The 27147-nt window shown below is 35.9% G+C and overlaps 1 protein-coding gene across 1 annotated transcript; it reads right to left on the bottom strand.

Annotated features, from left to right (window-relative positions):
• Window positions 1-1950: 1950 nt before the first annotated feature.
• LOC126717005 (calpain-type cysteine protease DEK1) lies at window positions 1951-26192 on the bottom strand. Its single transcript, XM_050418145.1, has 32 exons — window positions 25815-26192; window positions 25522-25677; window positions 23470-23720; window positions 20665-20847; window positions 20377-20512; window positions 19454-19584; window positions 19215-19329; window positions 18094-19120; window positions 17805-17915; window positions 17158-17216; window positions 14628-14790; window positions 12465-12738; window positions 12200-12350; window positions 11852-11963; window positions 11593-11758; window positions 11401-11471; window positions 11188-11279; window positions 10869-11031; window positions 10444-10515; window positions 8441-8818; window positions 8236-8351; window positions 7818-8115; window positions 7035-7354; window positions 6478-6829; window positions 6027-6347; window positions 5780-5884; window positions 5516-5644; window positions 3867-4247; window positions 3636-3773; window positions 3163-3399; window positions 2624-3071; window positions 1951-2431 (listed from the first exon to the last, which is right to left on the bottom strand). The coding sequence occupies exons 2-31, from the start codon at window positions 25644-25646 to the stop codon at window positions 2766-2768; spliced, it is 6483 nt and encodes a 2160-aa protein (XP_050274102.1). The 5' UTR covers window positions 25647-25677; window positions 25815-26192; the 3' UTR covers window positions 1951-2431; window positions 2624-2765.
• Window positions 26193-27147: the final 955 nt, after the last annotated feature.

Below are 27147 nucleotides of genomic sequence, written 5' to 3'. Positions count from 1 at the left end.
ATTAGCATATAGGATTTGTGATTTTGAAATAGGATTCCGCTCGTTTGTGATTTTTATATCTTTTAGAAACTGGATCGGACCTAAGCCCGCCATGAATTTTTACACGTATAAAAAAGTCACACATGACAAATTTGTGATTATTATAAGTTTTTGTTTTATTTTGTTTCATATAAATAATTAATTTGATTTTAAAGTTATAGAATAAAAACAAGATATTAAATTCAGTAAGGATGTGGTGTAAGACTAGATACTGAATTGCTTAGAAAGATGTAATTACGTTATTGTGTTATGATTAGGGTCATTCTCTAGTTTGTAATAACCTACTCAAACCATGTAAAATCTTTTCTTTTATTAAAACTAGTCGCTAACTCATGCTATGCATGGAAAAGTTCAACAATTTTGTTTTAATATATTATACGTATTTGCTTTCTTTATAAAGCACTAACAAATAAAATTTTAATTAATTTCATATTAATCATGATATAATATTATATATATAAATAATATAATCTCCATAGTATATTTGAACAAAAAATTAATGTTTATAGTAACCTGATGGTTATACCATAGATTCATATAACAATTTCCACATTAAAATTGCAATTATTTTAACATCAAATACGTCATATTATAATCCCTCCCATTGCTCAATTAGTTTGCAAAAAGCCACCTCAAAAAATTTATTAAAAAAAAAATTAAAGAAAAACCTTAAATTTAATTTAATTAAATTTTCTTTTCATAATGTTGTTCATGTTCTTCACAGACCAAACCCAGCAACCAAAAACTCAAATCACAATAACACAAACCCAGCTACCAAAAAATCAAACCCATATCAGAAGAACACAAATGAAATGAAGAAAAAATTAAATTAAATACTAACAAGAAATATTCTTCATGTTCTTCCCAAGTCCAAGAAGCAACCAAATCAATCTCTAGCAAACCCCAAATCCAAATCCAACAACCAAATCCAATCTCCATCAAATCCAGAAAAACGAAAAATAAATCCAAAAAACCAAACCATAAATAAACCCAAGAAACAAACTCATAAACATAGTAACCAACCAAATCTCCAACAACCCATAAACCTAGAAATTTTCTTGGGAAACAAACACACAAAAAACCCATAAAATCAAACAAATCCACATTCTCTCCAAAAAAAACAAAACCAAAAACAAACCCAGAGCAAGAGGAACAAAGTTTTGCAATTGAAAAATGAGAGGAAAATCGGACTACATGTGAAGCCGTAGGCGGAGGAGATAAGGCTTGGGGTGGCTCGTCCATGGCAGATCAAGAATAGGTGTGTTGCCACCTCCACCAACGAGCCTCCCACGTTAAAACCCTCAAGGGAAACTCCGCCGAACCAAGACCCAAGACCGCATCAAGATATCATCCATGACAAATCATTTTCTCCGCATCAAACTTGTGAGCTCCGGCCATGGAGTTACAATGGAGAGAGAATCCGTCCATGGACAGTGAAGAGAGAGAGAATATTTGAGATTAGAAAAAGAGATAGACTTAAAAAGATAAGGTTAAAGAAATAAGAAAAAGAAAAAGAATTTTGAAAAGAGAGAATTTGACATCAGTAAATGCAGGTTAAAGAAATAAGAAGAAATTGAAAATGAATTAAAAAGAAAAAGACTAAGATAATGATTTTCTTTAAAAAGAAAAAGAATTAGATTTTTCTTTTTAATTTTCTGAGCTGGCATTTTTTTATTAATTCAAATGTGATGTGGCATTCAGAAAATGCTAAATATAATTTTTTATTATTATTTTATTAGCCACATTAGCAAACTGTATATTCCAAGTATGTATTTTTGTTAGTGAGTTGACGACAGGGACCTAAATAGAATTGATTTTCTGATTTCAGGGACTGACTTAGAAGTAAAATTAGTTTAGGGACCAAAATGAGAAATGACCCAAAATATAGGAACCAAAAGTACATTTTCACCATTTAAAAAAATAAATTGGGGATTATATTGAAACAACATACATTTGTACAAATATTTTCCGATTAGAAAGCACTTTTCAAAACTGCAGCTGAAATCCTTTCTCAGCTAACAATGCTTTACTGTGTTCCCCATTAACTAGGCATTTACTACTTATTTTTCCTATTTCTTTTTTACTTTCTCTTTTTCCCATCATTTACATGATTACACCCCCCCTATATTCCTTACACTACCCACCTATGTACAGAAAACCCCAAGAACCCTCTTCAAAGCCTTGCAGAAGAAGCATATAACCCAAGAGACAGGCCACAAGCCACAAGATTTTCATGAACACCCTCTTGTCCAGATAAATGCACTGCAGCTTTTTCAGGAATCATATCATTCAAGTTGTGAACTTGCAGAAAGAATGAAGATTATAGTTGCACTAGTCCGATGGATAGAAAACTTGATGGCCATCCTCATACAGAAGAATCGCATCATATAACCTGCACAAAAATAAAAACCCTATAATTAAAGTCCAGTATTGGAGTCAACAAAAACACCCCCATTGCTACACATTATGCTTCATCCCTCAATAACCTCGTACTTTTATGGGGTAAGAATTGGATATGCTAGTGAGAGTGAGTCTAAATAATCCAATCAAAAATAAAATGGCAGAAGAGAAGACAGAAAATTACCTAGTGATTCTGTGGACAAGGGGGTCCAACAAAAACTGCCTTCAGGAGTTCATGATCCACGGACAACACAAGCAATTCAAAAATTCTGCAGATATGCCCTCAGCCTGATGGACAGAAAACCAAATGAAGAGCCATCTGCGTACTATAAAGCTTCAAGGCTTATTGATGCTTTTGTGAAGACAGAAAGAACAAATGGTGCTTCTTCCCCAGGGTGTATAGTTGTAGGCACTATTGTATAACCCTTTGGATCAGGGTCCAGAACCATTTCACATGATATTTCTCTAGAATTGACATAATCCGTCCCACCAACTGATTCGTGCAGGTATATGTTGTAAGCAGCACGGCGGCCACGGGTTTTAAGTATCCGCATTCCAATGTAAAACATCATAGAATCATGACTGGATTGATAATTTCTAAAACCAGCTGCAGTTCTTGAGAAACCCACACCCTACATACAGAAATGTTGGAAAAGACCCAGTGAAAAACCATTGGTCTCTCTATAGATACAAAATTGACTGAAGATTCATTTCTAAGTATACCTGAGTTAAGGTAATGAAGACATGAATTGGTAATGATGCATCTGGTCCATTGGCTCTCAATCGGAACTGTGGATTTTGATGCCACGTATCATAATCTTGGCACCCACCGGCACTGTAACCACGCCATTGGCCATGAACAGAATAGCGCATCTCTGGGGGGTATACACGGCAAACATATATTGATCGGAAATGAATCTGAAAGTCTTGCCAAGACATCCAGAATATACCATCTTTTGACTGTTTGAGAAGTAGAAATTCAGGCAATTAGCAATAAGATTTCACTAAAGACAACAAATTAAAATAGTTGCAAAATCCTGATCATGATTCATGCATTTATCTGGTAGAAAAAACAATCAGATTATGTCCAATGTAATATGATCTAAATTATAGCAGAACACTAAAGAAAAAACAAAACTCAAAAAAGTAAAACCACATAAGACTCCTCTTATATAATACGGAAGCAGTATAACTACCTGTGGAACGTGCTTCAGCTTGTGCTTCATCCTATCAGTCCATTCAGGAGATGAGTCAGACCAAGGTCCATTCCACTCAACTTCATTAGCCCATGGATTTCTAATTTGAACAAGCTTGTGGCCATCAACTTCTCTAACCTAAATAATTGTTAATTAGAGAAAATTTATCACCATCAATTTTTTAAGTGCGTATATGACAGATATTATCAGATAAGTAGCTTCAAAACATACCTGCAATAAAGAGTAAGCATGCCCTTGCACAATGCCACTGGAAGAAATGTGCACGTCAGAACCTGATGGACTCCCAGCACCAAGCAAAAACCCCTCTTGTTTGAAGCGCAACAATTGAGACCAGAGTCTACCACTTGCAAGATCAATTTGGGCCTGGGAGCTCCTCATGTCAATTTCCTCACCAGCGCCGCCAGTGAGGTCCACTAGAGCATCCTGAACAAGCCCGCCTTCTAATGCCTCGTAAGAGCCATGCAATTTGGCATACGCCTTCTCCAATACAGAAACCCAGAGCTCATTTCCCTTCCTACTGGTAGCAAATGCTGGTTTACCTGGTGCTTCGCAAGGAATCCAATCATCGACAACAACTGGAACCCACTCACCCTAAACAGAGACAAAAAACCATAATATGCAGTTGCTACCATACTAATCACAAAAATAACCAACAGAAACTATTGTAACAAACATCAGGTATCATGGCAAGACATAATGTAGCACTCAATATCATGATTGATGACAATAAGTTGTCAAGAGTGGAAACCACAACCTAGCAAAAATCCATATTCGTGGAAAGAAATTTAGCAAGGTAATTCTTCAAGCAAAGCCAAGAGGGATTCCTCTAAAATGGGTCTACACCCCGACTACTAAATAACCAAAACCAGACCAATTGGATCTTTCTAAACTTGGTGAAGAGAAGATACACCCCCTAGTCCCTTTGGTGGAAAGCGGGGCATTGGCATTGCCCAATGTCTTAATGCAATTATCAGCTAATTGCCCTAGATAGAGATTTTTTTTTTTTTTTTTTTTTTTTAAGCAACATGAAATTTATATAAATAAAACCACCCAATTACGCTGGAAATGTACTACAGGGGCAGAGCATCAAGAGCCCAAAGCAGGTAAAACTAGCTTCCATTGAAGGAGAGTAAGAAAGAAAAGAGACTTGATCTCAGAAATTGACCGTTCACAATCCTCAAAGCATCTAGCATTCCTTTCCCACCAAAGACACCAAAATAAGCAATGAGGCACAAGCCTCTAGAGAGCTACATTTCGGTGTCAACTGAACTTACCCAGCCAAGAAGCAAACAGCTCAATAACCCTCTCCAGCATAACCCAATTAATACCAAACAAACCAAAGACCATGGACCACAGCTTATATGCTATGGGACAGTGAAGAAGTAGATGGTCCACCGATTCCACGCACCTTTTGCACATACAGCACCAATCAAGTACTAAAATACGTCTCTTCCAAAGATTATTGATAGTTAGGATCCTACCTAAAGAAGCAGACCAAGAAAAGAAAACTACCCTGCTTGATTGCATGGAGACAACTTCAATTCCAAAATTATAGACATTGAATAACTTTTCTGCAACAAATTTATAGCATTTGAACCTTCTAATCATATACTGAAATTCTATGATGGAACTGGGAATATACATATTGAGAGATAGTTTTCAAGCTTTTTAAGTGCTTTTAGAACTTTTGGTTCTTTCAGCTAACACGTCAAAGGCCTTTCTGCTTGTACCAGAAAAGGTTATTAAATTTGTTCATTACATTACAAGAGAAGTCAAAAACAGGAAACATGCCATTGGTTGTTCCCATCCTCCACCCAAAAAAAAAAAAAAAAACAAAACAAAAAAACAAAGCTAATTACCTGAATACAGAAGCGGACTGTGTAAATTCCTTCCTCATTATATTCTGGAGTTATAATCACCTCTGATATTCGTGAAACCTCCGTTAAAACTGCTACAGCACTCAAAAACCAACAATCACCCAATCGGCCCTGTTCAATAGACAATTGAGCAATTTAGTAAAGCAAGAAAAGCACTCAACCAACTTTTTCAAGAGATGTAACTCAACAAAAATGTACATGGTTCAGACTAAAGCTTTGCATAACATGTTGCAAAATGGACCAAACCTGACAAACATCTGAAGGATTTGCGGCCCCTGTAAATAAGCATGGACCAGAATCCAGACGGCTCTCTTTCACAATTTCAGTAGGTCTCATCCACTCAGAAACAACCTATATTGGGAAGCCAATAAGATTGCAGCAAACATGTCAATAACACATCACTGACCCCCCATCCCCCCTCCAAAAAAAGCATAAATATATATAATAATATAAAAATACACCTAACAGCAATCAATTAGTCAGGAAAACACACCTGTAACTTCAACGGGGGATTTTCAGGATCTACAAACAACGATTGATCATTTGGAGGAAACTCCTGATCAGTGAAATGTCTTTCTCCTCTTGCACAGAGGGCTTCTTTGACAGCCAGTTCCATTGAAAGCATCCGTTGATTAATTTCTTCCTGTGTTTCCATCCTGGGTTTCCTAAACCTCCGGGCAAAAGAATCCACATCAACCACAACCCCATCACGGTCCGACCTCCTTCTTCTCCCACTTGAATACTGCCCATCCCAATCTACATCATCCCTATCATATAGATCTACATCCGCAGGATCACTGTCCCACCCATCAATCTATAGAGAGCACATTAAGCAGTAAAGAGTGAACAGGTTCAGCAAAACACATTAAATATTATCTTCAGCCTTTTTGAAATCAACCAAATACACTATGATGTGATATATTAAAGCATTGAAAGGCACATACTCTAGAAGGTGAATCGGCCCATTGCCAATTATCTTCTGGAAAATCAATGGCATTGTACTCAGCTGATCCAACAGCAGCATGAAGAGCAGCAATCTCGTCTTCAGTTAAGCACCTTCCCCAAATGAAAACATCCATGATATGCATCTTGGACTCAACTCCTTCACTATCCGATCTCCCAAATGCATCGATATCTATAGGTGGTCTAACACCAACCCAAACTTCTGTCCCCTGCTCCCAAATGCTATTACCCACATGCAATGGTAACCCAGTCTGGTAGCCATCAAAACCACCATCCAGAAAACAAGTTGCCTCACCTAAATCAGCATCAATTGTCATTGTCACAATATGCCACCTGCAAAGCATTTATAGAACACCAGTGAGTGAGTTCTAGTAAATGAAGTACTGACAATAACAGCACAATGAAACCAGGACTCAGAGACACAAAATGGGAAATGAATGAGTACAAAATAAACACTATGAAAGAGAGAAGAAAAGCATATGCACTACAATCTTGCTGAATTGTGCTAAGTACATTCTAATAAAGAAAAAGCCCAGACCTTCCATCTGCAATACTTGTGGCGCTGATACTCCACTCTTTTGCAACAGTTGTTTGTCTATCACCTTTAGTAATCAGTCGAAGCCCAACTTGTCCAGCCTCAATACCTTGTTCAGAACCAGCCACCAGAATTTCCCAACATACTTTTTTCTGGAATTCAGTGCCTAATAGACAAACAGGTCCAGACTCTGGTTGGATCATCACCGCAATGGAAAAACTGACCTTTTGACTTTGACATACACTCGGATCAATCTGGCCACAGTTTCTGCCACTTGCAGTTGGTTCATCATCAAGAACACATACAGCACCAGTAACCCCCGTCTGCCAATGACATTAACAAGCAATAGTTTCAGAGTCAGACTGGTTGAGAATACCAAAAATGAATGGTCTCCATTGACTATCAGAAATCAGGGTGGTCCAAATAAATTAGACTAGAACAGGCGGGCAAAATATTTACGTAAGATTGAAATAAATGTAAGTGATGGTCTGGATTCAACGTTGCATGTAGATATGTATATGGTGACAATAAGATGGGGTTAGTGGATCACCTTCCTGTCAAAAGAAATGTGGATATGGCTTGGACAAAATTTGCACAGATCTTGAAAACTTCAAGAGTGGGACATTGAATACAAGTGGTAATTTGTCAAAAATCCAAAGAAAGAGTATCTAATATAAGTGGTAATTGTGCCTAGAGGCAAAGGCGTAATCACTCCTGTTGTTTACTTTATATATATTAATGTTTGACTGGCCAACCAAAAATCAAATTATAATTGAAAAACTCAACCTGAAGTGCTCGGCGAGCTAATTGAGCTGTGCGTATCCTTCGTGCAATGCTTGCAACCCTTTCTCGTGCAAAAGAATCATCAAGAACAGCATCACCTCCAACTGCACGAACTGCAGCTGTCATGGCTGCAGCCTCTCTGTTGCCAGCGTTGGGAATAGACGAAATAAGTGAAGCTTCTATCTCCTTCCATTTACGTTCTTCTTTTTCCAGGAGAGCCTTCCTTCTTTCTTTTCCTCTTCCCTCTTCTTCACGTCTCTGCGTTAAGATTTCCTCTTCCATCTCCTTTTCTCTTATGTAGCTATAAAATTCATTTAGATAGAGGTTTAGAAACACTAAAAATTTAGGATTTTCCAATATGGAAAATAGCAAAACCCAAATTTACATGGGGCAAAGTATTTCTTTTTCAACAAGTAACTACCTCTCCTGAATAATTTCAAACTGCCTGCGGTCCTCTGGCATCCATTTTTTTATTTTCTTGGCGCTTAAGTCTGAAAATCCTATGCTATCAAGAAATAGTCTCAGGCGAACCTCATCCTACAACAGCACAAAAACAATTATATCAATATCTACAATCAAAAACACCATGCATGGAAAGCAGTTCAGGTTTTGTTTTTATAGGTCACCTGAACTCGTTCTGCCTTAGCAGTCAAACCAAGCAAAAGAAGTAAATAACCACCAAATTTATCCCACATGTACACCCATTCAGTGTCGATGGCCTCTTCCAAAGCCAAAATACGTGCATGAGCACACATTTCTCTTCTGTGATCTACATCATTGCCAGGTTCACAGCGGAAGATTCTTTTATATCTCATTCTGCAGAAGCATGATCCAGCAACTAATTCTTCATTCCTTAAACGGTCTCTGAGTTTCATGACATCAGCCCTAGGAAGCACAAAATTTCCAGCCCTGTCTCTCATAATGGTAGGGTCTCCTACCAAAAGAGCTGCTGAGCTGGCAGATCTCTGAGGAGCCGAGTAAGTTCCAGATAGTGCATTTCGGGTCTGTGAGACAAATAAATTGAACTCCAATGAACCTCACAATTAAAAAGGAATTACTTCCTTCTAAAAGTGTGCCAAAATTATTAAAAAATAAAATATGTGACTGAAAAATGAGCTATCATCCTGAAATAAGAGGTAAACTAGTAAAGCAAATACAAGTTTCTAGTTATATTTTGAAAAATATAAATTACTGTTAGCAAAAGGCATAGCTACCATATATGGCTAATATCTAACATCGTTGTCAATGCTATGATGACACTACCATCGAATATGTATCATGCAAGGATATAATAACTTATGACATCAATAAATTTCCATTGGGCAGTTTAGTTCATCATCCAACACCAGCATTGTTGTATTAATCAAAAAAATTGAGTTTTCTTGTTGCACCACTTCTAATAGGTTCTCAGATATGTTTTCACAAGTTGGTATTTTTGGCATCTAAAAAGTCTGCTTTGGTTTTGGACTACTTAATCTTTATCCTTTGTAATATTATTATTCTTAGGTGAAAACTCCCCTATGTGCCTCCATTCCCTTGTGTTTGAGGTATCGCTTCCCAATCATTTGCTGGAAGAAAAAATTTAGTGCTTAAATGTAGATACATTTTGATATCTCTGCCTGACAATCTGTATATTATTAACTTATTGAAACAAGAACTTGTCCAAAACTGTTCCATGATTGTAGTGCCAGCAAATAGAAAGCACATTGGGATTATTTATAACAACGTATCTAATAAGTTTTTGACTATGGTGGATATCTTTTGTAACAATTTTGTAACCATTACGAATCATCACATTGTCAAAAAAATCAGTATCACCACCTCTAATCATGAGCAATGTTGAAATGCAAGGGAACCACCATATATGCCTTGGCTAAAAGAGAGGGGAAGAGAAGGGGTGGGGTACACTCATTTCAATGTTTTAATTTCAACAGCAGTTTAATCTATATCACTGCAGAAGCAGAACTCGTAAAATTAGTTCAAATTATATACCGTGGTCAAGGAGTTTTTATTAATGACTACCTTCTTTAATATTGCCTGGCCCAATACCAGTTATATCAATAACAAAATTTGTAGTACATGCAAGCTTCCATATTAGACAACACCAGTCAGATTTTTTGAATATAGCTTTGAACACCAAGCATAGCACCATAATCACAAGCACATGGGAAAAGTAAGGAAATAAACAAAGACCAAGTAGAACAGTATTAGGTGCATCTCACCAACATCTAAGTACAAGTTTATGCAATGTTCTAATAAACAGACAAAACTGACTAACCATAAAGTGTATGTGTGCGCACACAAGCATGTGTTAACAGATGTATGCAAGTGTACCGGTGAGAAAGAAAACCAAAGACAAACAATAGCATTGATCAGAAACTCTAGATAACAAAAAATTAATTGATATACCAAACTGCAAAAGTCACAGAAAATCATGCTTGGTTAAGTTGAGTTGACAAGATAATCAAGAACAAGCTACACTTCAAATATAACAAATCTCAAGCCACAGTGATGAATCCCAACCACACCCCCCCACCCCCCCAAAAAAAAAAAAGGAATGATTGTTGGTAATTATCTGGAAATCTTAGGATAAGGTTCAAAAGCCAACTTGTAACAAAATCGAACACACCTTTGTTGCAGATCGAGCGATTGCTTGAACAACAGTTTCCTTACTGAGGAAATGCACAGCATCTTCCATCGTCTGGAGATTGAAGTAAAAAAATTCTTCTTAATGGAAGCAAAAATATGAAGAGAGACATGAATCAATGAACACAGTTCTTTCATATAACAATCTCAAAAACACCTTTCATGCTATCATGACACAAGACTGGTGATCTGCCAATTGAGGAAATTATTTTAGAAATAAATATAATTTTATTCAAAAGAGGATATGGTTCACATACACAGGATGCGTAACCAACCATTCCTAAAGAATTGCAATCTCATATTCAAAACTCTAAGAAATCAAATAAGAGACAATGAGGGAATGATGCCCAAGGCAGACATTTAATCATACATGGACCTCAACATATCGGTCACAGTTAATGCACAAACCTTAAGAGTCAAGCATGGCCGAGAGACAGCAAATCCAAAGGCTACAACAAGAGTAATTGCTGACACAGCAGCACCAGCAAATGGTGGATAAATTTTCAAACTGGCAACAACCCCCCAGCCCTCAGTTGCCAACGCAATCCCATAAAGCATAAGAAATGCAGCACTGTCAAGAAATTTAATTGACAGATATTAGATGTGAATAAATTATTTGATAACTCATTACACAACATTTTGATAGCGAAAGTACAGCACAATAAGTTACAAAAGAGTTAGAATACACTAAAATGAAAGAAAAATTAAAACAGGACACTCAACAAACCTGACATTCTTTCCACAATCTGCATGAGCATCGTAGACATATACAGGCAATACTCTTGGAGAATAGACAACAATTGGAGGTGAAAGAAGAACCTGCAGAGAATAGGTTACTATAATGCAAATGTAGATAAGGTAAAACAACCAGAAATAAGACAAAATTAAATACAAACATAAAGATTCAAAGTTTGAATGAAGTTAGATCAATGTAACTCACAGTCAATGCTCTTCCAGCAAGAAGAAACAGAAACAAGAAATAACCAACCGATGCTCCAACAAATGATTTATCTGAACAGAAAAGGCCAAAAAGGAAATGTCATAAGCAGCATCATGATGTTTTTTGCAAGAAAACTATGACAATGTGGGGGTAGCAAAATAATATTGGGTGGTAGTGGATTCTGTTTTTCACCTTCAAACCATCCAACAAGGAATGCTGCCAATGCCAAAAGAGAAGCAAGAAAACAAACAAAGAACATCTGTGTTCTGGTCAAATAAAAATTGTTTGAAGCCCAGTGGTGGATAGCACCAATAGCTAGTACCATCATGAGAAGAACCAAAAGAAATGCTACTCCGATCTGTTTCCAATTAAAAAGAAAAAGGCACCAAGTTAGACAAGTGCACTACAACTTTAATCTAAAATAAGCTGCAAACACCAAAGTGAGCCTCACACTCCAAGGTTTGACAACAACTGTAACAGCTGATATTGCACCAAGCAGAAGGAGAAGGCCAATGCTAACAAATACATATACACCTCGAGAAAGTCTCCAATCATCATCTTTCCTACAAAATTTACCATAGCGCATTAGAAGGAGAGCAAGCAGCCATCATACTATAGAGTGGCTGTTTCTTTAAAATTTCTGAACAATGCGTTTGTTTAACTTAAATGGTACAACTAAGTTACTAAATTAAATTAACACGAGTAGTTAATTACCATCTACAAAAACCAGAGCAAAGTGATAGCACTGCTGGAATACAAACTAAGTTACTAAACTAAATTCACATGAGCAGTTACTCACCATTTATAAAAACCAGAGCAAAGTGATAGCACTGCTGGAATACAAACCAAAGGCAGTAAAGCAGCCAGGAAATCAGTGTTTGTTGGAACCTGGTCATTCCTTGATTTGACAATTTCCAAGTAGGATGCACCACAAAATGCCACAAGAACAACTACAAAGAAATCGCAGCAGCAAAGAAGACATGGATTAACATGTCAATATAACCGAATGGAGTTCCAATTGAAGGGTACAGAAATCAAAGCCAAAGAAAATTTAGACAATCTACCTGAGAATATCCCAACACAGATGGCAGAGGAAAGAGAAAACCGATATGTTGCAAACCACGAAACAATTGGCAGCACACCAGTAACCACTAAAACAATTGCAGATGCCATCGCCCAGCCAAGGTACACGGATGATACATAAGGAGAGCTAAAGCTTTTCAGGTCACCACTCAATCCCTTGTATCCTAAATCATCTAGAGGCTTTGCCGATATTATTGCACCTAGAGCTAATACAGATCCAGTAAATACTGATATGCAAATGGCCAGAACAACACCCTGAAAGAGAACAATTTATAACAAGAACTGAGAAAGGAAAGCTAGATATTTTAAAACAAATTCCAGGATAAAAGAAAGAGTAAAGAGTGAAAAACTTATTGGATTAATTCAAATGCACAAGTGCCTTAAAATTCAAAGAATGATATGATGTGTCATTAGATGTTACAGCTAAAATACAAACAGCTAATAAAGTTCTGCAAGAAAGACTATATTTAAGGCGCTTTATGTAAACAGCCAGATAAGATTATTGAAGTAATTAGTAATAAAGAGAAGTTATAATGGAGAAAGAAAAATGAAGCAAGGAGATCTCTCAGTCAGCAGTATATAAAGAAAGAAAGGATGGAAAAATTTAATTGGAAAACAACAAAGTGGAAAGAAAAGTGTAACATGGGCGTTCAACAAATAAAGATTTGTTACTGCCTATATTATTAGATTTTATGTAAATAAAAATCTTTATTAAAGCAGCAAAACTTTCAGGTACACGGAGTATACAAAGAAAAACCAACATCAACGTCTCACCGAACATAGCTCTAACAAATCTGAAAAAGAATCACAAGAGAGAGCTTGAAGAGCAATAACTGAATCCAGAAAAAAAAAAAAAAAAAAAAAAAAAAAAAAAAAAAAAAAAAGACAGAGAGAGAAAAGAAGATTTAAGCTCTAAGATGGACCACTCACGATCCTCAAAACTTCTAGCATTTTTCTCCCACCACATGCACCACATTAGGCAATATGGTACAATCTTCCAAATTGCAGCATTACAGTGCCGACCAAAACTGCCTTGTCACGAGACTAGAAGATCCATAACCCTCAGTGGCATAAATGGATACCAAACAAACAAAAAACCGAGGACCACATCTTGGAAACTATAGGACAATGTAAAAGTAAATGATCCACATTTTCCCCATTATGTTTACACATGACGTCCCCATCAATCATGCTAATACCTCTCCTCCACAAAATCCTCCCCAACACAGCAATCCAAGAGAAGAAGGCAACCCTAGGAGGGATCATAGATCTCCAAATAGATTTCCATGGAAAATGGATTGAATTAGAGGGACATAAATGCCGGTAATATCCTAATACCTCAAAACCCCTACTCTTATTAGGCTTCCGACACATCTTGTCATCTCTCTTTCCAAGCACAGAAGATGAATAAATTAAATCCATAAACCCACCCAACGAGTCCAGCTCCCAATCTTGTACCGACCTGGAAAAATGATGATCCCAATGCATCGCCCCATTGTTGAATTGCAGTAAATCTGCAATGGAAGAATCTCTATCCCGACTTATCAAAAATAACTCCGGGAACTCCTTTAGAGGGGAATCCCCACACCACAAGTCATATATATACATGTCAAGACCAGAAATATCGGGAAAATGTAGCAAATCTAAAATCAGCAAAAAAGCAAGGAGAAGGAGAAGAGGCAGTATAAATAAAGAAAAGAGAAAGCAATATACAAAGGAACAAACAAACAGAGGATTGTGATTTAATTTACATAGGAAAAGTACATGTATGGATAGCATAAAATAAATGAACACGCATTCAACAAAACTAATCCTATCTACACTAGCCACACTTTTGAGCACATGTTCTGTACATTTGTTAATATAAACAGCAGAAGCACATCTGGTAATACCAATGTAGCCAACACCAGCCTCTCCAATAGGACATCAATAAATAAGAAGACAACGAACCTTAAAAGCAGTGGAAAGGCCAAAAATGTTAATTATGACTAATAGAAATATCTTACCAACTGAAAAATAAAAATAAAGTGCGTGCATGAGATTTCATACAAGAACACATATCAAGATCTCATTTACAACTGTATATTTTAAAAATAATCATGTAGTTACATAAGTGCAGGGAGGGTGAGAGATAAAGATCAAACCTCCTTTGTCCCAGGAGTTCGATGATTTCCAGCATTACCAGCACACTGTACTCGAGGAACCCAGAACTGGTAATTATTACGGATCCATATAGGAATGGCAACAGAAAGGCATGCAACCATTAGTGGAACAGTCAAAGACAATCCAAGAAGAACTGAAGATTTGCTGCAAAACAAACACAGATATCAATCAAAACATTGTATTCAGCTAATAAAACAGCCACATCAAAAATAAAAAGAAACAAAAGTTTTTACTTCAGATTTTAAATACAAATCACTCATCAAAATTGATTCATGAATATAAACAGGATGCGAAAGAATCTGATTAAAAAAATGTTCTTAGTAATCATATTGCATTTCTGTATTGTCTTGTTTGTAAGTTTGAACCTATGATCTACCCCAATCACTTAATAACATATTTAATTATAATTTAGTTGTTTGAGTTCCTCAAGACCTAAATACAAAAAACATATGTAAACTAGCCAGTATAAAGTGACCATTAACCAACTGATAAATTATGCTATTCCAAAAGTTCAAGCTGATAATCAAAGGGTAAAATTAATGATTTTGATCACTTAACTATTAATCCTACACTGCCCCACATATGTGGGCCTAAATTCCCACTCAATAAGTAGTGCCCAACAAGTGGAAATTTTAACCATTTAAGTGGAAGGTAGAGTGGAGACAAGATTCAAGGTCCATTTGAGAACAGCTTATCTAGCTTTTTGCCGAAACCTTTTTTATTTAAGTGTGCTAAAGTATAATTGTACATTGAAAAAGAGAGAAAAAGCGGGAAAAAGTGAAGTTTTAAAAAGCTATACATAAAAATTAAAAGCTAAAAACTAAAGCTTAAAGCTGATGCCAAACTCACCCTCAAGCTCAAGTTCACCTACTATGATACCATAACAAATTACCGTCAATCCCAAAGACTTAAGCTAATAGGAAAGGGTATTAACCATTATCCTAAAACTCCCATGCTACCATATAGCTAGTAGCCTAGTACAATGGGGTGATTGGGAAATTAGAACTCTCACGGTTCTCACTCAAGCCAAAAAGTGTTGTTGTTACTTGACCTAGGCTAAAGAAAGAGAGACCACTAAAACATGTAAGAAACAGAACCATGGAAACACCTAATAAGGAAGAAAAAGATTGAGTCTAACCCCTTCCCCCCCCCCCCCCCCAAAAAAAATAAATAAATAAATAGTTAGATGCATATGTAAAGGTGCAGCAAGCCCCATTCCGAACACATTTTATCAATTACATGATCCTTTTTGGCCACTTTGCTCAACCTCAAGCCACATGCGGTGCCTTCGACTATCTTCCTCACTTGTCTATCTTTTTGGCCATCCTCTAGCCATGTGGTGCCTTTACTGATCTTAATCAAACATGACCAATTACCCATAATTGTTATAGACATACATCTCCCTAACTGCACACCCTGCGGTATATCATAGAACATAAATTGGAGCCTAGCCTTGTAGCCTCTTAATAAGTTCTTCCATTTAGTATGGTTTTTATCCATAGGACACACCATTCAATGATGCACTTCTAATTTAATCATTCTTCTCTATCAACCTCACTTTTATATACCTCTACTTTATGTGTAAACCAACAACAACAAAGCCTTAGTCCCAAATTTTTGGGATCAAACTATGAATCCTCAATAGATTAGTCAGGATAGGCCACAGGTATTTATACATAAACCATAAATAAAAATTAAAAAGGACGCTGATGAGTATTATGCATCTTTCCTTCAGCTGTACCATCTTTTACAAAAATAACAACAGAGAATCAATCTTGAAGTCCAGCTGGATTGGCAATATTTCTACTGTTACTAAATAATTTCTTCACTATTGTTGTGTTTCTCCTTGAGTTATAAAATGCTGTCACAAATTCAAACACCATATTTTTTTTTTTATAGGTAACAAAAAACTTTATTAAAAAAGAAGCCAACCCAAGTACATTGGGGATGTACCGTGGGGGCAAAAATCAAGAACCATACATGAAAGGGAACTCCACTACAATTCCTGCAGTCTTTTCATTGATTCACCATGCATTGTGACAATGGCCTAAGCATTGATAGAGGCCACTCAATGAACATACTACACAACCATCTAGAACCTATTGCAGTTATAATCTCATATATGATGAAGTGTCTGTAAGATAATCAATTAAGCTGATAAACAATCAAATTCAAAAATGCTGCATTAAAGCTCGATTTTGGAACTACAAATAACTATGAAAATGGAGGATTCATTTTGTTCACATTGATAAACATGTGAACAAAATTTAATATTTTTAAAAATGAAAAATGAAAGCAAATTATATGCTAATTAAAAAAGGCAAGCAAATTTTGGATGTCAGGATCTACTGACATCAGTCAACCATTCAAAGGAACCTCTAAAACAGTTGCATAAATTCACAGAATCATTATGTTTATACATCAAAGGATATGCGCTCCATTAAACATTATCAGCACAGTAGAAAGAATGCGAACAGATAACAATGATCTATTGAAACATATGGACCATACCTCAGGAAAGAAAGCAACAGTCCAACGCAAGTGCTGAGTAGCCAAGCAATAAAGCCATACTGCAAAAAATTGCAAAATAAAGATAAAACACCCAATAATGCTATTAGAAATAGCTGATAATGGATACTAATGCACAAAGTTAAACGCATTCATAATTACAAATTGCAATAGATAGCTTTTTTAAGTATTAGAGTTAGAAGTAACAATTAGTTTTATGATGGAGATAAACTATTTGGTACAGGAATTTGCAACTGAAGTACCATATTTATAAAGTCACCTTAGATTAGAGATGGAGTAAGTGGTAGTGCCAGCCTTTGTTAAAAGGCTTTTACTCTGTGTAGGAAAGCTGGGTTAAAGAAAAAAAATTAAGTACGCAAAATGCTTGTAGGCTCATAGCAGCTTTTCTCCTACATATTCCTTTATTTAGATAAGCAATTTCATTCAACTTACAGAAAACAACTGATCAGAAAGACAAGCAAGTAGGCTTCCTTCAAGAACGAACAGTTTATTCATTTTTACAGGTTAATTACAAGACTATATACATATCCAACTCAACTTCAAAGACTTCCACACTGCAGAAAATTCAACTGTAACCACTTTCGACATAAAAACCACCATATTTCCATTTCCAATACATGCACTCATACCTTGCGGGGTTTCGATGTCATGCCCACATCTTCCACTTGAAGTGATCGTAGGAAAGCCATGATTGAACATACAACTGGAGAGAGCAGCAGCACCGCAAAGCCAAATTCAAACTACAAACACAACATTTCCACCAAATGTCTAAATGAGGTGAAACAATGTCATACCAAAATCACCTCTAAAGTATAAAAACCCATTTAGTTCCCACCATCAAACTGGAATGATTTAAAAACCCATCAGACGGCCACCAAATAAAATGAAAATTAGTCTAAGGAAGAGAGATCCTACTACCTGTTGGTGTGTAGCATTAATGATTTTGATGGTCTTTGGTCGAAAAATTGCCACAATGATTGTTTCAAGGATGAAGACAAAACTAAAAAGAACCCATGCTCGCTCTGGAGTACCTGCTACATGGTGTAATACAAGTCTAGACAATTGAAGCCATTTTTCAAGCCCATGAAGTCTCAGCTCTTCTGACAAAGAAATTTGGTGGGGCATAGCATTGTCAACACTGTTTGAGTCAATTACAGTGATATCAGTGTTGTCACGATGATCCCTATCTGCATCCAAACTACTCCTCTGTAGCAATGCCAATATAGTTGGATCCAAGTTCTTCTCCTTCAACATCATGGCAAAATTAGGATCCAATCCTTTATCTTGCAATAAGTTAGTCAATTCTAGGTCACCATGCCTTGCCCTTCTTTTCAACATAGATGTAATCCTAGGGTCATTCAGCCTTTCTTGGAAGGCAAGAGCTAAATAGTCTAACGCTTGTTGATTTGCAGAAGTTGAAGCACTAGACTCACATCCTTGGCTTTCGAGCCCACTACTAGAACAAACCATCAAGGAGCTAGTGTGATCAACATTTTTATCAGCACACGACGTCCCTATCTCAGCCTCTTGAATGACAGAACGACAGGAACTGCTGCGTAATGCTAAACTTGGCCTTCCACTATCTATGCTCTTATCACTGTTTATTCCCTCTTGTGAACTAGCTGTTCGACACAGGACAACATTATTCCAAGAACCACCATCAACTGTGCATTGTGCCATACTTCTGCTATTTGCTTCAATTACATTACCAAGGTGACCCGCTTCAACACTACTACTGCGTTTCATACTTGAGCCACAACCTTCAGAAGAGCTAGATGAACTGTTCTGTTCCTTTTTACGAAATCCCTCTCTTAGACGAATCACTGTGCTCTGTAAGGCATCCCTCCTAGCTGCCAATGGATTCGTAGCTGATAAATGACGAGAAACTGCAGCCCCCAATAGAACAGATGCTACAACGGCATAACTAACACAATGCCCCAAGTACCTAAAATGAAGAGAAAATACAATGACTGTGACAACAATTATAAAAACCAGTGACATTACAATTGATGTTTGAGATCAGAAAGTCTATAACAAACCAGTAATGCACTCCAAAGCAAATTAGAAAAACCCGAGATGTGCCAGCTACAAACAATGCTGCAACACGACTGTTAAGAAGCTTAAAGCCATACAGGCATGCACCCATATTCCAATCTACATGACAACAAATGCATTTGAATAAATTAGCACCATAATAAGTAATAACATCTTGTTGTTGAAGCAAAGACAGTAATACAAATTGCCCATTACATACTAATAGAGGTGATTAAAAACATACCAAGAATGATAACTGCAGCTGATGTAATGGCTCCCAGCCAATGTGCCTCCTTTGCTGTTACACCATATAAGATGGAGTACACAAGAAGTACCATAAGTGAGCCGAGGTAGAGAAGACCGAGATGTGAAGCCCTATAAATACAAAGCAAAAAAATTAAAATATGGAAGACAATGGAACAAGATTCAAGAGGAAGAATAAAATTCAGATAAATCAAATATGCACCATAATTGTCAAGTAGAAATTGAAGCAAGGTTAAACCGCATATTCGGTCTTCAATATTTGATCTTTGTTAAAATCATCCTTATTCTTTAAAAATTGTTTAAATTTAGTCCCTATACTTTCAAAATTGTTTCAAAAAGGTCATTATCATCGTTTGATTGATGGAAATGCTGATGTGACAGAGAAAATTCATGCCATTTCATCAAAGTGATCACAGTTTCACAAATTCTGTCTGTTACGTCAGCATTTTCCATCCATCAGATGATGGTAAGGACCTTTTTTTTTTTAATAAGTAATAATGGTAAGGACCTTGTTAAAACATTTTAAAGTATAAGGATGATTTTGAAACAAATGTCAAAGGTTGAGGACCAAATATGCAATTTAAGCTTTAAACAAGTCAAAGTCTAACACCCAATCTAATTTTAAAACAACCACACCCTCCCTTCCCAGAAAGAGAGAAGAAACATGTCAACCTCAATGAAGTACAATGATAATACCTACTCTATACTGCACAAATCCCCATTTTCAACTCGTCTAAATTGAACCATGAAGAAGGTTGTGAAACAAATTATGCAACTATTTAAATCACAAACTTAAAGAACCTTGCCATCCTAGTAATAACCAACAGCTATCTACAATATGAAGATCCAGCAACAGCTGATTAAATATAATAGCTAAACTTCAGCGCAAAAATAATGACTTGCCTACGAGATTGACGAGGATACAATTCATTGGGGTCTGGTGGCTCTGGTAAACAAGCCACAGGACCAACTTCTATACAATCAGAATAAGCAAATTTGTATGCCCGCCGCACATACTCGTCCACATCTAAGCCATTTCCTGTATAGTAGGGAAGAAAGTCATTAAGAAAAATAATAGCAGTAACTACAAGATTCATGCCTTGAGTAATTCAAAGTACCACAGTGCAATTATACCCCTGTAATCACGTAAGTGAAGAAACAAGCATCAGGATGAGAAATTACAAGGCTTACCATTAAATACCATTCTGCAAATAAAGAGCATGTTGATTGCCAAGGCAATTGCTGATACACCAAAGAAGAAACCAGAAGGAGAATATCGCTCAGATGCACTTGAACTAGCTGTAACATACACAGCACAAAGTTCATATGCACAGAGTAGGAAGACAGCCAGAAGAAGTAGAATAGCAACAGCCCCTGTTAAAGCAAAAAGGAGGAAGTTAAATGCATGGATAAAGTCAACTTTATAAGCATCCGTGTGTGTGTGTGTGCAAACATGTTAAGATATACTATAAATCTTTTTTTTTTATAAGACATACTATAAATCTATAACAGAAATTATTCCCCCACCCTCTATCCTTCATTCTCCCTATCAGCATTGAAAAGAAAGCTTAACAACTAAATTAGAGATAATAACAACAAGATAGAAACAAATCTATGCCAATGACATCTAGCTCGAATGGCACCTCGTTCCCTAGTAAGACTAAGGTGGAAGGTGAGGTCATGGGTTCAAGACCCACGGGGATCTTAACTAACCTATAAAATAAAAGAGAGAGTGAGAGAGATAGAAATAAATCTATTTAACAAAATAAAATATAACCTCCCATCAACCATTACTCAAAGAACACATTTTTACAACAATTAACAAAGAAAATTCTCTGCTTGCTCGTTTTATCCATTCTTTCATTTTCCTTTTTCTTAATAGGTTGCTCCACCCACCAATTATCCTTGTTAATTTCCCTATTATCCGTTTTCTTCTGCCTTTCTCATTCTTTCTTCTTCCTAACCTATCCCTCTTTGTATCCACACCTCAAAATTTAAACCATAATCAACAAATAATAAAATAGTAAGTAGTTGCTCCTTAATAGTATGTTTTTCTCTAAATACTTAAGGCAGTATGTTCACCTTGTCTTACCCACTATGAATCTATAAAAGTTCAAATATGCCATCTGAGGTGGGCTTTCTTACCACACTTTATTTGAAAGTGTAAGGATCCATTCCACTCATGTTCAGAAAGCTTATGCAGGCTTTCATAATCACTTTGCCATCGCTATTTCATATGCTTTCTGTTTTTCAAGTTGGAAAGAGACCACTCTGAGCAGACAAATTATAGTCAAGCAGCTGGACTATAAACTACCAAAATTTAAGTGGAGCCACCATTACTGTGCTAGATCTAGATCCTAATTCCTAACTCCAAAAGTTAATTTTTTAACCCCCATGGACATAATCTATGGGGAAATCATTACAGGTAAACTTTTTTTTATTGATAAGCTACACATACCTGATGGGCCTTGAACCCATGAGCTCACCTTCCTGCTCTTACAATGGGGAGGAAGTGCCATTTAAGCAAGAGTTCGTTGGCACAGTGGATAATTTGATCAAGAGGAAAAAAGGTTTTTTTACATTGGTGCTGTTTGTTTTTAGATGGAAAGAGACCACAGTTTAAGCAAACAAATTAGAGTCATGCAGCACAACTATAAACTACTAAAGTCTAACCGTTTAGCCTCCATTACTGAGCTAGATACTACAGCATTTGGCTTCCCTTGGAATGCTATATTGCAGGCTAAGGTGCCTCCAAAAGTTGACTTTTTTTGTCCATGGACAGCATCTATGAGAATACGGTGAATTTTTTTATATATTATTATTTGTAAAGCTGGGGGTCTTTAACTCATGACCTCACCCACCATGCTCTTACAAGGAAGAAGGTGCCATTTGAACTAGAGCTCATTGGAGCAGATAATTTGACTAAGGGAGAAAGGATTTCTGAAATTGGTGCTGCAAGTCAAGTAAAACTGAAAGTGCATGGTGGGGATCACCATTTTCTTAGCTGCCATATTGAAAGAGAGACGTGGTAGTTATTTTTCCTATTGTTTGAAATTAAAAATTCCAAATTCAGGGGGTTTTTCTTTTTTATTGCTGATAATGGAGGTTTGGGTGACACAGCACAGTGTTTGGAAAGTGGTACTATTGTGCCTAATGTTGACAATATGGTGGGGAACTAAATAAGACATTTCAACAGGCATAGTATAGGTTTCCGAGGTTGTTGTATCAGTGGATTGCTCCTTTAGGCAGTATGTCACTATGTCTTCTTGTTTTTTATTTCTGGAATTCCTTATTCATGCAGTTGTGTCTTGGGGACTATACTGTGTACTTTAGTTCCCCCTTCTTTAATAATTTTTTTAATTATTTATGAAAATAAGAAAATAATTTAGGAGAATCTTATGTAAACATTGTGCATGCATGAGGTCTCTTCTCATTCTAATACAACTTATTAAAAGAAAAATATTCCAGGTTTTTAGTGCCTATTTGAGCATGTAAATTGACTCCATTTAGTTCCCATTGCAGACGAAATATTCAAAAGCCCATTGCAGATGAAATATTTGAAATCCCTTTACGAAAGTTCCATTAAAAAATGATCTCCAATCACTTAAAAGGCATCTGTAATTTCAAATTTAATAGACTACTATGCAGAATAAATGTTGAAAGGAACTACCAAACATTCTCATTTTCTGAAAACTTATTCAAAAGAAGCCAAAAATAAAAATTATTTAACATATATATATGAACCTCATACAAGTACAAGCAACCAGAAATATCACTTTGGAAGCGGGAATTGCATCCAAAACAGCATGCATCTTGCGAAACAAGCCCAATTGTTAAGTTGAAGCAAAATATCATTTTTGTTACCAAACATTAGAAACTCAGTACAAACGCTAACTTAGGAAACTTGATCGCCAACTAAATAAGATTAACAAATCAGAGTAGCCAAAACTAGTAATTTAATTAGTTCAACAATAAAAAGGTCAACAGAATACATACTTGAGCTCTGCCATTGTGTTCTCCACCAAAGCATGATTGAATAGAATGCCAAAAGAAGAGCAGTACCAGCCATTATTACAGCCAACCCAATTATATCTCGACCCAATATTACAATCAACCACCATCCCCAGGAAATAAGCACCACAACTGGAGAAATAACAACCATCCATGCAGACAGATTCAAGATACCACAAAGTAAACGGAGATGCGGCCCTTGCAAGATATCTGGCCATTTTCTGGCAAAAATCCAACTGGAAAGAGAAACAAGGGAAAAAAAAAACAAACAAACAAACTGAGTACAAAAGCCACAATAATGTATTTTGGGCAAGCTACAGGATGAGCAAGGAATATTTCAATATTGGAAAAAAAAAAAAAAAAAAAAAAAAAAAAAAAAAACAATACAATCAGCAATAGTATATCAAGTTTAAGGGAAACCAGAGAAACATAATTCATACGTTCTCATTTTTCAAGTCTTTCCATATACCTAACAGAAAGTTCATCCTTAAATATTCTGCTATAGTTTCCAATTACTGAACCCTTACTCTTTCTCCTCTGTTTTGCTAAAGTTCCTCACTAGTTTTCTTTACAGTCATTCTCAGAAGATGTTCATTTAAGTATACTTCCCCTGTACTAGGGTTGCACCCATTTTAGTGTTTTTTAATACATTACTTACTAATCTAAGAAAATTTCCCACTAAGAAAACTCACATATTCATCCATCATATCCTCCTCTCAATCTTTTCCATCATCTCTCCCTCAAGATTCCTTATTAGAATGCAAGGTCTTTCTTAATTTTACATTTTCCTACAAAAGTATGGACCTAATTACCTGCCTCTGTTACCATTTCGCTGCCATTTTCTATTCTTACCATCGTAGCAGCACAAGTCAGGAAATGAGGAAATAATTCACAAATAGAAAGCAAGTGAAATGCAATTTTCAGCTCTTCAAATACAATTTTCAAATATGGTGATCAGAAAACAAATTGCAACACCCCCCCCCCCCCTCAAAAAAAAAAAAAATTTGAAGCACTTGCCCATTATAAATTTTTAGTTACTAAAAAGGGACTATTTTTCTAAAGATAGAAAACAGCTTGTCAATTTTCTATGTTTCTCCAGAAGACTTCATAAAAACATTTCTCAAAAATGCCCTGCCAAATGTGTTCGCAATACCATATTCTGTTCTCAGCACTTTACAAAAATCTAAAGTAAATTCCAGATCACTAGCCATATGCAGCCTTAATATTTAACTATGCATTTAAAACACATAAAGACAAAGGCTGCCAAATTTTGTGTTAAACCAATACAATAATGCAACTTAACAAGAAAAACGATACAATCAAACCAATTATACTGTATATAAGAATCCTGCACACTGGTATAAAGTTTATTACTTATCAATAGCCAAGGACAGGGAATGAACTGTTTTCTCGTGCCACATCCATTTGCCAACATTTCCAAACAGCTTTCCTCTAGGCTTCTGTCAAATTCTAAGTAATTTCCAATTTTACTCACCCAATTGTTTCTTTAAACTGCAATTTTTCCACCCCTCTTACATGCGCCCTTGCCATTATATTTTCTGGTTATGGTAAGGAAGCTAACAATCAAACTTTGGGATCATCAAATCCATGAATTAAAAACAGTTCTGAGAAAACCAATTACATGCCCATATATGAGATAAATAATAAACTCATTATGTTCAGGTCATTTTGATAGTTAAAGGGGCCAGAATGTTCCAAAAACATATGGAATTGGTTTTTATGTTCTTTTCATTGCAAATTCTTAATTCTATTGAAGATTAGAAAAATTAAAATTTAAAACTAAAAAAGGAAGTAGAGTCTCAACAAATTCAGCCTTTTAGTGTTCAATAAATTATGCCTTTAAATTCTATTAAAACTAAAGCCAAAAATTTTAGATACATAACTACCTTTAACTGATAATTAAGAACCAAATACAATAAATCCTAATAATGCAACCTCAGATTAAAATTTAATCCCATCTTGGCAATAATAGCAACAAACACAAAAGTTTCCAAAGTTCAAAAAAAAACTAGTTACCTATAAATCCTCCAAGGCCTCCAATTCACAGCCCATAGAATAGAAAATGAACCAGAACCCAAAACTGTAAAAAGGGTCCCTGAAATCACACACGCCAAGAGAACTCCATGCTCGTCCCCTGCCATGGCTTCCCCCACCTCTTTCTTTCTCTTTCAGCTACACCCACATGCACCAAATCAAAACCCCACAACAAAAAATTTAAAAATAAATAAATAAATAAAGATCAAAATTTTAAACAAACAAACATCAAAATTAAAGACTTTATAGAGCACATTAATGTGGGTGAGCTTTACCTAGCCCGAAATGGCAATGACATGATGGTGAATTGAGGGCAAATGGGTCATTTTGTAAGTGGGTTTTGAAGTCTGAAACTAGGGTTTGGAGCTGAAATTTGAGCTGGGCATGAAGTCTAAGGAGTAAGGGTTTAGCTGAATAGTCAAACAAACAAAAGTAAAGCTATGATTTTTAGCAAAAGTAAAATGAAGAAGAAGATGGGAATTTTAGGGTTTGGCTTAGAATTTTCTTGCTTGGGTTTTCTCTTCAGATTAAACCCTACTGTTCTCTCTCTCTCTCTCTAACACTCTAGTCTCTATGTGGGTGTGAACTGTGAAGTGAAAAAAAGGGGATTTTTAGTGAGAGAAAGTGTAGAGAGAGAAAGACAGGACATTAAGAAAATGAGAAAAGATAGGAGAGTGGCTATAAAATACAATAACAGCTATCTTTGTGCTGTGACTGAGGTTTCACTCACCAACACTATGCAACTGTAAAACACTCACCAATTGGGAATAAGATGTTGTATTGATGAGGCCATAAGGGTCTACCTGGTGGGTCATGATTGCTGGGTGGTGTCGCTAGTTTTTTGAGTGAGAGTGGGATTGGGATTTTTCATGTTTGGACTGTGTGTGAAATTTTTTGGAACCATTTTACAGACAAGGATTAAATAATTTTTTGGACAAAATTTTTTTACCACAAAGTGACCTTTCAATATTACTTTTTAATATTTTATGGGGTCAATTTTTGTTGATGTGGGAAAGTAATTTCTTAAATTAGTAGGTGAAGAATTTTTGCAAGTCTTCAGACATCATTTGTTTAATTAGGTGAAGAATATGGGATGGTTGGTTTTTGTTTCCTGTATAGAAATTGACTTGCTGACAGCTTTGGTCATTTGCACAAAAACTTTATTCCTCTATTTTTTGGTCTTCTATGAAGTAAAAGACTCAGAGGGTGATATAATAATGTGCAAATCTATGGACAGTCAAGGTCTTTGTATTCTCCCATTTTGCCCTGTACCCATCATAAAAGGTTTTTTTTTTTTTTTTTTTTTTGATGAGAAGGTTTTTAATTTTATCAAGACCAATATTATATATTCATTGGTTTAAAAAAATGCTTTAGATCAAATATTTATTTAGATTGATAACCAATAATTATAATTGGTAAGACATACTCATGTCACAGTACAGTATATGAGAAAATATAGAGAATAAAATAATTGGTATATCATATATATAGAGAGAGAGAGCATCAAATTAATGTCATTAACAATTTTAAGAAATTTAGCACTTAAAATTTAAACATTAGGTTTTACAAATTAAGATTAAGATAGATTAACTTACATCTTATTCGTGA

Source organism: Quercus robur, chromosome 1, assembly GCF_932294415.1.
Source record: "Quercus robur chromosome 1, dhQueRobu3.1, whole genome shotgun sequence".
Taxonomy (NCBI): Eukaryota; Viridiplantae; Streptophyta; class Magnoliopsida; order Fagales; family Fagaceae; genus Quercus; species Quercus robur.
Note: the sequence above shows the minus strand (reverse complement) of the source record. Positions and strands in the feature narration are given on the sequence as shown.